The sequence below is a fragment of the Trachypithecus francoisi genome, unplaced genomic scaffold (genome assembly GCF_009764315.1).
Source record: "Trachypithecus francoisi isolate TF-2019V2 unplaced genomic scaffold, Tfra_2.0 Lachesis_group11, whole genome shotgun sequence".
NCBI classification, from domain to species: Eukaryota; Metazoa; Chordata; class Mammalia; order Primates; family Cercopithecidae; genus Trachypithecus; species Trachypithecus francoisi.
In genome coordinates, this window is record NW_022681456.1 from 63,703,513 (window position 1) to 63,719,295 (window position 15,783).

Below are 15,783 nucleotides of genomic sequence, written 5' to 3' on the forward strand. Positions count from 1 at the left end.
ATGGCCCGAGATTTGTGTATATTGCACACTATATATAGTATTTTATATAACAGAAAGCTTCCAAGCCTTGTCTGAATATTGACACAAAAGCTTATTCTCTTTATCAGGAATGGTTTTCATTCATCTTCTCAACCAAAATACAGTTTTTAAAAATGAAATAGGGGTGCAGTGGCTCACACCTGTAATCCCAGCATCTTGAGAGGCTAAGGTGGGAGGATCACTTCACACCAGGAATTTAAGACAAGTCTGACATAGTGAGACCTTGTCTCTATAAAAAATTTAAGATATAGTGAGACCTTGTCTCTACAAAAAAATTTTTAATAAGAAAAAATACTTTAAAAAAATGAAACATTAAGATTTTCACTTCCAACCAAGAGAGAGTAGTGGTAGTACTAGTTGTAGCAGTAGCCCACCTAAAACAACTTGAAAATGGACAAAATATATTAAACAATGAATTTTAGACAAAGGATATTAGGCCGTGCAGGACAACAATCCTTGAGACAAGAGAAAGGCTCAATGAGGGCTCAACAACTACCCTTGCTTATAAGACCGGAAGAGTTTTCAGTCTGCAGTGAGGGAGAGGGATTCCAGACTGGTGGAGCCCAGCAATCTTTGTGAACTGAGGAAGTGGAGAAGACAGTCTGGGTAATTAAAGGCAGCCAGAATGAATCGGCTGGGACACTAGACGAGAGAAAGTGGCACAGAGAAAGAGTTCTGAAAATATGCAGAGGGTCCCTCTGAGTCTTCAGCTAAGTACTGATTAGCACATGCATGTAAGGAAACTATCAGAAACTTAAAAAAAAAAAAAAAAAAAGCCACCTGAAAGAAACAGAGAAAACAATCCCCACGGCCCAGACAGGGCTGGGAATCATTTATTTTCCTACCAGCCAGAGTAGAAAAACGTAATTTACATAATTCAGAAAAGAATTGCTTAAGTAGTTGGAAGAAAATTAACCCTAAAGACTACTCTGGTTCTGTTAAACAAGACCTAAAAAAAAAAAAAAAAAAAAGAAAAGGATGTCTCAAAGATCAAATGGTTTCCATTATAAGTAACTTAACTGCAACCACAAGAAATCTAAGGAATATTAACACAAATACAAACATTATATAGCACTCAACAAGATAAAGTTTCCAAAGACTGGCATCCAAGCAAAAATCACCAGCCACACAAAGCAACAGTAAAAGAGAACAGGTAATGAGGAGGGAAAAAAAAAACCAACACTCGATAGAAACAGACAGAGTTTCTACTAGTAAACATGAGTAATAGAATTAGTAGACAATGATATTCAAAGAGGTACAATTACATTTTGTATGTAAAAGAAGGCAGAATAATTGGCATGCCGAAGAAAAGATTAGCAAACTTAAAAACATAGTAATATTTTATCCTAACTAAAACATGGTAAGAAAAAAAGTAAAAAAAAATGAACAAAGCATCAGTAAGCTATGGGACAACTCCAGGCAAGTTGATATATGTGTAATTGGAGTCCTCAAAGGACAGTAAGACGGGTAACATATTCAAATAAATAATGGATGAAAAAAATTCCTAAATTTGTATAAACACACAAATTCAAGATGCTCAACAAATTCCATGCACAAGACTCATGAAAAAATTACACCGACATAGACCTTAACAAAGCTGTGTAAAATAACTGACAAATTTAAAAATCTTAGTATTAGCCAGAGAGAAAAAGGTATATTATATACAAAAGACTAAAGATAAGAATGACAGCAGACTTTTCATGGGAAATAAGATAGTGAAGCACCATTTAAAAAATTCTAAAAGCAAAAAACCTGTCAATTTTGAACTTCAGACTCAGTGAAAGTATATTTACAAATAAAGGTGAAATAAAGACTTTTCAAACAAAACCTAAAATAATTCATTACCACTAGAAATGCCTTAGGAAAAAAATTGTTAATCCTTTAGGCAGAAGAAAAATATTATGAAGAAGGGAAGAAAAAAGGAAGAGAAGTGAGCAAGAAAATAAAAAAAGCAGGGCAAGGGAGGGAATTAAACAAAAGAAGGGAAACGAGATAAGAAAGGGATAAGAAGTAAGAAGAGAAAGGAAAAGATGGGAAGAAAAGGAGTCAACAAACCTATTCAGTTATGAATGATAATAAAAAGCAGAAATAACATTACCACCACCCCTAAAATTACCATGAACCATGAGAAAATATAACAGAAGTCTAAGCAGAAAATGTTTCCCTTAGAAAATGAGATTTCAGGCCGGGCGCGGTGGCTCAAGCCTGTAATCCCAGCACTTTGGGAGGCCGAGATGGGCGGATCACAAGGTCAGGAGATCGAGACCATCCTGGCTAATACGGTGAAACCCCGTCTCTACTAAAGAATACAAAAAACTAGCCGGGCGACGAGGCGGGCACCTGTAGTCCCAGCTACTTGGGAGGCGGAGGCAGGAGAATGGCGTAAACCCGGGAGGCGGAGCTTGCAGTGAGCCGAGATCCCGCCACCGCACTCCAGCCTGGGCGACAGAGCCAGACTCTGTCTCAAAAAAAAAAAAAAAAAAAAAGAAAATGAGATTTCAGCTGAGATCTAAAGAATAATTAAAATAGATGTTGTTTGGTAGTACTACTAAGAATCCAGAACGCTAGTATAACAACTAAAATTGCTCCATAAAATACTAACTTTATCCAATCAACAATACTTACTACATGCCAGACATTATTCTCAGGGGAGGATATAGTAATGAACAAAATAAACACTAACAGAGGTTACATTTTTAAGTGTACAGCTGAACCTGGAAGGGAGCAAGGGAAATTCAGCACCCTTAAACAAGAGTAAAAGCTAGAATCCCAGAGAAGCCACAAGCTTATATTCCTAAAGGAGAAGCTATTTAAAAAATCTTTTTATAAATCAGATACCTTAAAATGTTACACCATGGCTGGGAGCAGTGGCTCATGCCTGTAATCCCAGGCCGAGGTGGATGGATCACCTGAGGTCAGAAGTTCGAGACTAGCCTGGCCAATGTGGTGAAACCCCATCTGTACTAAAAATATAATATTTTAATTCTGAAATTATCAAATGTCAGATGAATATGAGTACTGAGGGGGTTCAAAATTGGTATAAACACTCCCAAACGTATTTCTAGAAGACCTCTTAGGAATTGAATCTTTCTGAATTTTTAGAACACTGCTTTGTTCAGATAAACTTCTCTAACTTCATAAAGTTCTCTGTTCTGTTATTTTCACACAGTGTTTGAAAATACGATCACTTATTTACTGAGATTTCCTGGTTCTGTTCTCCTCTCCCATTTTTGTCTGGAGCTTCTCTTTCCAATGTCTCTGTTGTCCCCTTCCCGCACAATTTTAATTCCTCTCCTCGGTGGAATCCTAGAAGGACACACTGGTGGGTCATTCTCAGGAGGTCAAAGAGCTAAGCTGTTCCAATCACTAGCCTTACCATGGGTCTCTCACACTCACCTTATGAAGCTGACAAAATCTCTCCCAATTTCAAACTGGCTAATCGTATTTACCAGTGAATACTTGTTGACTACTTTGGGTGCTTCCATTCTCAGGTCCATCAGACATCCCAATGTCTCTCTTTTTTATGCATAAAAACTGGTAACTGTAGGTCTTTTTCTTAGTTCTCACCTGCTTGTATTGGGGTTCATGGGGACACTTAGTCAACAAGTTTTGCTATAAATGTTTTCATGAGTTTTAGTTTTGCTGTCTAGTTGGTTCTATTTTTATGTGGAAATTCAGAAAATAGATTAAAAAAAAAAAAACCAACTAAACCTGCCACCATCAATGCTATCATCCTAGACTCCACGCAAGACCTAAGAATTACGTCTTAAAAGATAACTTTGCTTGCTTCTGTATTTTCTCTGATTCACAGAAATATCTGCATTAATGTCTTAACTTTTGGTTTAATGAGTACACATTTCATATTCATGATTAAGGCAAACCACTTAAATGTATTTTTTTTGAAAGAGAACACTTCATATTTCATATACAAAGTCTAAGGCATACATTGCCAAAAGGAACACCAGAGTGAACACACAGGGGTGCTACTAGATATTTTATATCTTCTTAGGAAATACAGCAGTATCTATCAGATAACCATGTGAATATAAGTGATTTGGACCTAATTACTTACTTAGCAGAGTTTCTTTTGGCCCAAGGGCACTATGAAAAATTTACCAATTCACTAAGGGTGCCATAAACCAGGTGTCTTGGTGAAACTTAAGTTTTGGAAAACAAATGTCACCTTATTTGATGACTTCAGATGATAATAAAAGAAGTATCAGAACGAATAATGCATTCAAAGAAGGGTTAACACTTAGCATCACACAGCAATGAGCCAACCACTGAGGAACTTGGGAATTCATTTAACTTGATTTGACATTACTGATTGGCCTGAGAAAGAGGACAAAGAGAAGCCATGAACGCCAGAAAAAAAAAAGGTCAAATTAAAAAATTTAGATTAGGCCAGTACAGTGGCTCATGTCTATAATCCCAACACTTTGGGAAGGCCAAGACAGGCAGATCACCTGAGGTCAGGAGTTCGAGACTAGTGTCGGCAACATAGTGAAATCCTGTATCTACTGAAAATACAAAAATTAGTCGGATGTGGTGGTGCGTGTAGGTAGTTCTAACTACTTGGGAGGCTGAGGCATGAAAATTGCTTGAACTCAGGTGGCAGAGGCTGCAGTGAGTGGAGACAGTGCCACTGCACTCCAGCCTGGGTGACAGAGACCCTGTCTCAAAAAAAAAAAAAAAAAAGTTGGGTGCAGTGGCTCACACCTGTAATCCCAGCAAATTGGGAGGCCGAGGCAGACGGATCGCCTGAGGTCAGGAGTTCAAGACCAGCCTGACCAACATGGAGAAACCTTGTCTCTACTAAAAAAAAAAACAAAAAAAGCAATATTAGCCGGGCGTGGTGGCATGCCTTTAATCCGAGCTACTCAGGAGGCTGAGGCAGGAGAATCACTTGAACCTGGGAGGCGGAGGTTGCGGTGAGCACTCAAGCGATCACGCCATTGCACTCCAGCCTGAGCAACGAGAGAAACTCTTTCTCAAATAAAAAAAAAATTTTTTACATCACGGAGTCAAAGTGACTTCTGTTGCTAATCATGTGATCATGACATGAACACAGCTTTCACAATCAAAAATTTAATTATAAGAACAACTTCATCTTAAGCAGCTGTCCAAATGCAAGTAAAGGGCACATAAAAAGTCATCCATGTGATTTTTTTCTACCCCTTTCTCTGGCTAGTGATAACATGTCACAGTCATCTGGTTGCAAGACTTTCAAGAGCAAAGAAAAGAAAACGGAACCAATTCAGTGGATTCAGGCTTTTTTCCTTTTTTTAAAATCATTCTGTCATTAGGTTGCTCTTATTCATCTTCACCCAACACCAAGCCGCAGTAATAACTAAAAACTCAATTTTTCTTCTCTGGGTGCCAGATCTGACAAATTTTCAATTAAGTATTAATTTAATAAAATTCTATCCATCTATCGATCCATCAATCGACTGATCGATCGACCAACTGACTGAGAGGGTCTTGCTCTGTCACACAGGCTGGAGTGCAGTGATGTGATGATAGCTCACTGTAGCCTCAAACTCTGGGGCTCAAGCTATTCTCCCACATCACCCTCTCCAGCAGCTAGGACTACAGGTGCACAGCACTACACTCAGCTATGATTTTATTTCATTAAGTGTTCTTTATATTCATTATATATCTCTAATATAATATATATCATAGATTCTAAGATGCTTTGGTGCTGGTACTGTTTGTCACAACTATGACTCGAAGTCACCATAAGCTGTAACATGCATCCTGAACTTCAGGGAGAAAAAAAATGTTCAATAATGTGCCACTTACAATAAAAGAAAGGAAATACATTTAATTGTTTATTTACAATTACATTTTTATTGCAGTATAAAAGAAAAATTATGATCTGAATACAGCACATACTAAATGGAGATATACTTAGTGATTCATGTTTCTATTTATATTAAGTAGCTTGTATTTTAAATACTCTGTATTATGGAGAAATCCTTGGTGAATTGTCAAGTAGGTGTTGAGTACTTTAGCTATATCTAGGAAATTGTTTAGGGTCTTGAGTGGGCTGAAAATTCATTATGATTTTTCCTACTCAAAAAAATAAAATACAGGGCACCACTTTCCAAAAAATTGCCACACAATACATAAAAAAGATGTACCTCAATATACTGAAACACATATATGTAATAAAGTTATAAAAATATAAAGAATGAAACACAAAATTAAAACTGCTGATTACTTCTGGGGAAGAGGGCAGAGGAAAGAATGGGAAACGGAAACAGCTCCATTAAGTACAATGCAGAAAAACACACATTTGTTAAAGACAAAGATGATGAATCACAGCTACACTATATAGTCACTAGTAAAGATTTGAAAAGGTACACAACAAACTCTTAAGAGTAAAGTTGTCAAGGCAAACTTTCTCATTGTTATTTTATATTCCGTATTTTTCTTCAATGTTTTGGTAATGGGCATGTGTTATTTTTAAAGTTAATAAAAAGGAAGTAAGGTATTTAATATTGGGGAAGAAAATGGCAATACAATCATTGTTACAGGTCTCTGACACATTATATTCCACAAAAATACAGTGTTTTAGGTTATGAATCATTCTTCAGAAACGTATGGACTAGGATGCATTAGACCCAGTTTGTAGATAATGCATTGAATGAGCTAGCATATGATGTGACCAGTGACCTCATATTGAAAAGTTCCACTCAAAGTAACATCTAAATATCTTGAAAATACCTCTATTTTCCCATACCTCTTACACTGGTATGTTACCCAGTATACTTTCCATTTCTTCCTTTCCCTTCTTTCACTGTTTTGTTTAATTTTATTGGAACAACATGCACTGAACACCTATCTACATACCAGGCACCAAGCTAGGTATTGGCAGTACCAAAATATAGATACGGTCCCAGTTTTCAAGAAGCTTATTAGATACAGCAGTATTATCTAATTCGATTTTCTGCAATGATGGAAATGTTCTGTACCTGCACTGTTCAATACAGTAGCCATTAGCAGCATGTAGCCACTGAGCATTTGAAATGTGGTTAATGTGACCAATGAACTTTCAAGTTTATTTAATTTAAATGAGTTTAAATTTAAATAGCTACTTGTGACTAGTGCCTATGGCACTGGACTGCACAAGTCTACAGGAAGACAAGGACAAATAACCACAACTACAATGTATTATGGTAAACTCTAAACTAGAAGTATGTTAAAGGCTATGAAAGAAAGGGAAAGGAACACTGAGTCTACCATAGGGTGACGTCTGGAAAAACTGACACTTAATTCTTGAATCATGTGAACAAAGGTGAGGTATTACATGAAAATAACCAATATAAGTAAACCCTTGTGGATTTAAAACTGCATGGCAGGGAGATTAAAAGCAGTGTTGTATTACTAAATGGGAAAATCTACTACAAAGAGTAACAGGACAGATACCAGAAAGGTAAATGTATGTTAAGAAGGCCAGAATGTGGGAAGTCTAAATGTAATGTTTAGAAGCTTGAATATGCTATGTAACAAAGGAAAGCAGGGTTGGGCACGGTGGCTCACACCTGTAATCCCAGCACTTTCAGAGGCCGAGGCGGACAGATTACGAGGTCAGGAGTTCGAGGCCAGCCTGACCAACATGGTGAAACTCCATCTCTAACTAAAAATACAAAAATTAGCTGGGCATGGTGGTGCGCACCTGTAATCCAGCTACTTAGGAGGCTGAGGCAGGAGAATCGCTTGAACCCCGGAGGCGGAGGTTGCAGTAGTGCACCACTGCACTCCAGCCTGGGCGACAGAGTGAGAGTCCGTCTCAAAACAACAACAACAAACCCCACCCCCCCCCAAAAAAAACAAAAAAAGGGAAAGCCACTGATTAGTCAAATTGGTAATTAAGATGGTTTATATTTGTGCATGCGCATGCTCATAGTTAGGGTAAGTTAGTCTAAATTAGAGGAAGATAAGAAAATGCTTACAAAAACTGAAGGTGCATTTCCTTGGAAAAACCTTGACAATCCAAAAATGAACCGTGAGCCATATAAACAAATTGTTTTATCTGAACTAATATGGCAAGTCTATCTCTGCAAATAAACTTCAACTACTGTTGGCTTAAATTTATAGTAAGAAAGGAAACACACAAAGTAGATACCACCATAAAAATCAATACTTCAAACCATGCCCATTTAAAAGTCACTATCTTTAGCACATAGCCGAGGGAATGCACTTTCCTACACTAAATTCCTAAGGCTTTAATCAGGTCTGTAAGGAAATGAGACCTGGAGAAATGTTACAAAATTTTTTTGTTAAACTCTGGAGTATTAGCCTATTATCAGAATGTTCGAATAAATACAAAGTGTCTCTCAAAAGCAAAAGCCCTCAAAGATAAATGAAAATGGTTATAAACATAGACACAAAAAAATTCTACTTTATCCTTGAAAAATAAATAAATTTCCTCCAAAATAGAATTTTTAAAAACCCAAAATCATTTTCATCAATTCAGAAGATTTAAGTTCTCTCTCCTAGCTATTTTGAAATATACAATACCTTGTTAATTATAGTCACCCTACTCTGCTATGGAACATTAGAATTTATCCCTCTATGTCCCTTTTCTCTTTTGTTTTTACTTAGTGATGTTAAATGCATATTGAAGTATCCTTGGAAACAGTTGTTTAAAGCTGGGTTGTAAAATTATTTTATTTTTGAACCCTACTCTGAAAAGCACATGTATAGAAACAGAATTTCCTGTTAGGTATTATGATGAATATATTAAGAATATAAAAATTCTTACACTACCAGTACAAATACAAATGTTACTTTAGTGATGAACATTCCTTTGAATTTCCCATACATTCTTACATACACATTCTAAACATGTGACAAAATACCACACGTACCTCATAAATATGTACAACTATATATCAATAAACAAAGGAGAAAAGGGACAACATTTTGAGGCAGCAAAACCACAACCAAAAATGTGTTTTCCAGGTATGCTCAAAAACCTGGATTATTTGTAAATAATGTGACTGGAACAATGGAGTATTTTTAGTGTAGAATGAGCAAGAATAAGCAGATGTCTTCATACATAAAACCTAATTCTGTTTTCTTTCTTAACTATAAATTTTGGAATTCTATATTAATATGGTTCCATGAGACAAATTAACTATAGTGTGTAATTACATAAAAATTCTACATTTACACTTTACAACTGGATTATGAGCACTGAAAAGCTACATAATTCAGAATCACAAAATTCTTAAAATAATTTGGCAGAACCTACCAAAAGATGCAGAAGTTCAAGAAGTGTGACCAATTAAAATCTTATGAGTCAAGGTAATTGGAAGTGGTTGGGAAGCAGGAGCTACACCTGAGTACAAATAATTAGCAAAGGCTATGTTGGTCAAGTCTGTGAGGACAACTCAGAAGAAAACTTACAGAGAAAACTGATTCAGCATAGCCTCAGTTTTCTCTGGCTTATTAAAATCATAAATATCTGGCAAGAAACTTTAGACACCAAGTTAGAAAAAATTCTAGAAAGATTAAATATGACATTATTTTTAATTAGGATCAGTGCCTAAACCAGAACCCAGATCTTATAGTCAAAGGCTCTTTGTTATACTACACACCAAAAAGACTAATTTACAATTTGCTCCACTGCTCACTTTTACAATTTGAGGGAAGAAAAGATTAGCTGGGCTAAAATAAATGGTTAGCAGATAAACGGTTAACCAAAGCTGCTGCTATCATACTAGTTGCCTTCACAACCTAGAGGGCAATGAACTGATGAGTGAAAGGAAGTGTGGGAGGTCGGGAGGTTTGACACATATCTGTGCAGGAAGCCTAAAAGTTTATTTGTACTCAAGCTTTAAAGTATTCTGTATTCCAGATAACTAAATAAATGTGGTAACAGATCACTATCAAATGAATAAAGGATATTTCCTTTAAAAAACCAAATTCAAATATGTTGGTTTTCTTTAAATCACTGTTTAATAGCACAATCCTTAAAATTCACCTTCTTTTCAAAGTTCAGAAATAGCAACATTACATTTCCACTATTCTTTCAGCCTTCCTACACACTCAAGGAATGGATATGATTAACCACCTTATTAAATGAGAAAACAAGAATCTAGCATTTTAAGGACAGCAAACTAATAACAAATTCAATAGAATTTGGGTCTCTGAGCACCCTGGGTTTCTCATTTCTATTTCTTCTATACTCTACTCACTTCTGTCTACATTTCTGTGACATATACTTTGTTATCCAAAATATAGCACAAGACTTAGGGTTTAGTCTTCCAGGAATAATATACATAAAAGCAATCAACACTTTCATTTTTACTAGCTTTGAATCCAGTCATGAAGTCATAACGTGTATATCATATAATCTAAGTTTTGACATACATCTCAGAAAACCTGATTTGACACTAAAAGAATATACATTATGAATATGTTTTATTTTGAAAAGTGTTCCCAACTGTTTCAACTATCAAATCCAGTACTTAATTTAAAATTATAAACCCAAATTTTCAAACTGAGGTGTATCGAATTTGCTGGTTCCAATTACATATAACACATTTAAACAGTTTCAATATAGCTATAAGACCAATAGAGAAAAAAGAAAAAAGACTGGTCTTACCTGGTAGTTTCTTTTCTCAGATAATGTATGTCCATCAGTCCTCACCATAGAGTCGTGTCCTTTCCTCACAGTACCGGAGGCAATCAAATAGAACTGTCACTCAAGGGTCGTGTCACAGGAAGGACCGCCCACCACTTCTCCCTCTAGAGTGGAATTATCCAAAAGCCGTCAAAATTACTAACACATAATATATCAACAGTAGCAAAAATATTCAATATGATACACAGAAAACAAAAAAAAGTAATTGTTCTATACTCCAACCAGTCTTCCTCGTAATCATTTTCGTGGGCTAGACTAGCATATTTTATTTGCAACAGAAATTATTAAATATGAAATATTCTTCCTACCCACTTCTACTTTCTTCAATTAAGACTGTCTGCCAGACATCATACACAAGGGAGAAATTTACAGTGAATAAAAAATGAAATGGACAAAAAAGTTTACCCTTCCCACAACTGGTATTTTTTTCTTTTACATGTATCTTCTCCAGTTATCTCAAAAACATACAATTCATATTCAATCATTTAACTACAAATCCTTCCCCTCCAAATGATTATATATATGGTGATAGAATATATAAGTTACTCACACAGCTACTGATTCATTCTGTGTAGGTTTATTCCCATACAACAAAATGGGAATGCAACATATATTCTTAACATGATTAAGAGATACAAACCTAACTCAATATTCTATTAAGCTTTACTCCAAAAAGAAGAGCAAAAATGTCAACTTCCATTGATGCTTTTGTCTTTCAGTCATCCAATTTCACGCACACTCCAATAGGGAATTCACTTTTTTTACACTGGGCAAAAAAATGATAGGGCTAATTTCTTAAAACTGCAGAGATATAAATAAGTTCAAAATGACTTGCACTCGAGGTACCACCTCCCACCAAAAAAAAAAAAAAATCACTGAAGCTGAGGTGACAGCCACAAGAAATGCTATCTTTAAAATGAATATTGAAAATGAGAGTTCAAATGTTCAAAGGTGGAAATACAAACAATTTGTAAATATGCATTTTCAAGACAGAAATCTCTTAGCTAAGTTTGGTTAAACATTCTCCCTAAGGAAGTACTATGTATACCTACTGAACTAATAATCTTGCTAGCCACTAAAGATTATATTCAAATTCAGAGCAATTATTTAATATCAACAAACATATTTTGTGAGGAGGTAACATCTAATCTATAATTTATAAGGAGAATGAATCAGTATTATTAAAACCAACAAACACGCATGTACATATATACGTGGAGTACCTCTAAAAAGCAATCTATACGGGCAGAACTTTTTTTTTAAAAAAATGTTTAAATTTAAAAAAATGTTTTTTAAATCATAAAAAATGAATATTACTAAATTTAAGTTTTAAAAAGAACCCAGGTGACAAAAACCTATCTTCTGGCTCCTCGTTTATGTTTGATCACAAAAGTAGTGGGAGGTGTATTTTTACTTAAGTCTGACTATCTTACAGTGTCCATTTAGCTGAAATACTTCAAGATGTCAGGCTGCATGACAAAATTGTAATTGCTGATTACCAAATTTGTAAGTACCTTTGAAATTAAATATGTCTCTTTCAAAAACAAAGGAGTAAAGTTTTAAAAGCATATTGACTACTATAATGTAATCTTTATCATTTAGCAAGCAATGAAGTTTTCATAAGGAAAAGTTACCAAGTGAATTGGATATTCAGGAATTGTTAAATGACGCACATTGGGCACCAACTCAAATTTTCACGATTGTCACAAAAAGAGAGCAAGATTATTTTATTATGCATCCCCTAAATATTAACTGTTTTAATATTAGTGTTTTATAATATTAAATTGTAAAGTAGTACTTGCTTTACCATTAATACATACATGGTGACTCTGAATTTAGTGGATAGTAACGCAAAATTTCAGTCAGTACTTACAGAAAAAAAAGTTTTCCTTCTTATATAATACTTAGGGTCTGTGAATTACTTTCAATTATATTAATGTCAGCAAAAGAATGTTGGAAATCTATAATCAGGTAAGATAATTTTCTTTTCTTTTTTTTTTTTTTGAGACGGAGTCTCACTCTGTCGCCCAGGCTGTAGTGCAGTGGCCGGATCTCAGCTCACTGCAAGCTCCGCCTCTCAGGTTTACGCCATTCTCCTGCCGCAGCCTCCCGAGTAGCTGGGACTACAGGCGCCCGCCACCTCGCCCGGCTAGTTTTTTGTATTTTTTAGTAGAGATGGGGTTTCGCCATATTAGCCAGGATGGTCTCGATCTCCTGACCTCGTAATCCGCCCGCCTCGGCCTCCCAAAGTGCTGGGATTACAGGCTTGAGCCACCGCGCCCGGCCAGGTAAGGTAATTTTCAATACACTAATGTTGTATACATCTTTAACATAACCTAATTATATACAAAAGGACTGAATTTTATATGCTAATACCATAACAATACATATTAATATGTAATCTGTAAGAATTTATCAGATAAAAGTTCACTTTGAAGAATTATGGATTTTCGTATAAAGGGAAAATCTGTTTATTATTTGCTTTGTTTCTTCTTCTGGGGATAATTGGAAATATTTCATGGCCTGGAGTTTCAATCCATAGCCACCATACTCTAATCAATGTGGGAGCTAATATTCTATACTGAAATAAGAATCATTATCTCCTTTCAATAAAGAGAAAAATGACTGAAGACACTGTATTTTCTTCCAAATAAACATGAAAAGTTAACATATGTCACCACTATCTTCATTGTACTATATTAAATAAAAATATTCAGCAACAAATTATGTTGATAACCTTCATATTGGAAATGAAAGGATGTACAATAAGTCAAAGAGACAGTCTGTGAAAAGGAACAAGCATGACAGAGAGCAAGCACCCTAGGTGCCAAAATTTATTAAGGTTTATACACTGTTCTCCCACTAAGTCCTATAAATATTCAAGAATTCAGAAAAGACAAATATTTGCAAAACTACAATGAAATTTTCTATAAGGCAAGGGTGTATTTCACGATGAAAAAAAGAGGGTATGTTTACCCTTCTACCTTAAATAAACAGAAAACTAGACAAAATATATGAAACAATGGTTTCCAGACATCACACAACAATCTTCTCAGGACAGAGATCATCAAGAAAAAGGAACAAATATAGTGCACCCAGCTCACTGCCTGTAGAGTTTTGAGGCTGAAGCACAAGGAGGGGAAACTGGAACTAATTCTTTTTAATATATTTGATGAGCACTATAAACCCACAGATCCAAATTCACCACCTCTAAAGAGAATAACAACAACAAAACCACATGATCATAACATCTCAGAGTAAAACTGCTACAAAACAGCAATAAATAAGAATCTTAAAGCAGGGGAAAAAATACATAGAGTAACAAAGGTAGGAATGACATCAGACTTCTCATTAGAAACAATGCAAATCAGAGGACAGTGGTTCAATATATTTAAAGTATAGAAAAAAGAAAACTATCAACAAAGAATTCTAAGCCCAGCTAAAATATCTTTCAAAAATGAGGGTAAGTACAGCCATGTTAGAAGGAGGTTAGGCAATTTCTTATAAAGGTAAACAAAATCTTACCATACAACTCACCAACTATGCCCCTAAGTATTTACCAGTATAAACTGAAAATAGGTTCACACCAAAACCAGTACATGTATGAAGATGTACTTCATTCCAGTGAAGATGTGATGTCCTTTAATAGGTGAACGGATAAACAGAGTATCTACACAACAGAATACTCTCAACAACAAGATAGAAGAAGCTGTTAATTCATGCAAGATGGATGAATCTTAAGTGCATTTTTGCTACAGGAAAGAAACCAGACCCCAAAGGCCACAAGTTGAACAAGTCCATTAATATGACATTGTGGAAAAGGCAAAATTATAAACACAAAAAATAGACCAATTACTTCTCTCTAGCCTTAGTTTCCTAAGCTATAAATAAAATGATTTAGATGAATCTTAACTTTTCCTTTCTTTAAACTTTTTAAAAAACTTTTCCCATGTTCCCCTCAACCCACTTCGTTACTCAATAGTATTTAAACAATGGCCAAATATTTTAAAGGCTGAAAATAGTATCTAAAATATCTGTAATTTGGTAGTCATTACCACACTCAAAGTTAAAATATGAATTTCATCAGGTTAAGACAGCTGAACCAGCTGAACAGGTTTTCTTTTTTTTAACAGAAGACATTACATTCTAGGGTGGCTATTAATTAGGACAAACTACAAGATGTGACCAATTTCACTGGAGCTCAATAAAACGTGCAGTAAATGCACTTAGCCATTATCTTGAAAATAAGGGTTCCTCAAATTCTAGAACTATGTCAAGCAACGTTTTCTTAATAGGTCGACTGCAGTCACACAAATATTTCCTTGCCCTTATGAACTAATTTTTCGCTTGATCAAATGGATAAATGTTTTTAAAATTCTAAGTTGATGGGCAGATGAAATAAATATAAATAAAATTCAAGAATTTCAGTAAAATAAAAATAAATAAAACTCAAGAATACCATACCTGGTCTAGGAAAATTGCCATATTAACTAAGAACAGTTTCTCTATTTTAGTAATATAGGTTTCATAGACCTATAATTAGCATGTAAAATGAAAAGTTGCCTATATCTACAAAGAAAAACAAATACAACTTAACAATATTCTACTGAAATGAATTTGCTCTCTGGTTGTCATAATACTGTATAACAATGTTTGTATGTGTCTTCCATTTTCTATGGTGGTACTACTTTTAACACAACTGTATAGTTCTCTCATCCATACTCCAAGGAGGATTCTACACATCCGATACAAAGAATTTACTCTAAGGAGAGAGTCAGGTCTATCTAAAAGGCCCACCATCTTGAGACATAGAAATTTTCTTCTACTGCAGCTTAAAAGTTTCAAATGAAGTGAATACTATAAAGGGAATCCTACTGATCTTAAACAACAAAAGTTCAATAATTTCTGAACCACAGGCTTGAAAATTAAAAGCTCTTCATTTGATTTGGGCTTAAATAAAACTGGGGTCTGAAATTCAGACAACAGGGGTTGTTTCTAGTCTTCCTGCTGCCCGAAATGTACATATATTTACACAAGTTGCTTAGCTTCTGTCTGATTTAATTTCCTCCTATTATAAATGAAAATAA

The 15,783-nt window shown here is 35.1% G+C and overlaps 1 protein-coding gene across 3 annotated transcripts in view; it reads right to left on the reverse strand.

Annotated features, from left to right (window-relative positions):
* The window catches only part of CNOT2 (CCR4-NOT transcription complex subunit 2), a 108,187-nt gene that overhangs the window by 59,059 nt on the left and 33,345 nt on the right, over positions 1 to 15,783 (reverse strand). For 2 of the 3 annotated variants that reach the window (XM_033221277.1, XM_033221274.1), the window contains exon 2: positions 10,658 to 10,800. The exons of the other annotated variant lie outside the window; for it this stretch is intronic. Coding sequence is in view for 1 of the 2 variants with exons in the window: in XM_033221274.1 (XP_033077165.1) it covers positions 10,658 to 10,705 (48 nt within the window). In the remaining variant the exon portion in view is untranslated. The remainder of the gene's footprint in view (positions 1 to 10,657; positions 10,801 to 15,783) is intronic. 3 annotated transcript variants of the gene reach the window in all.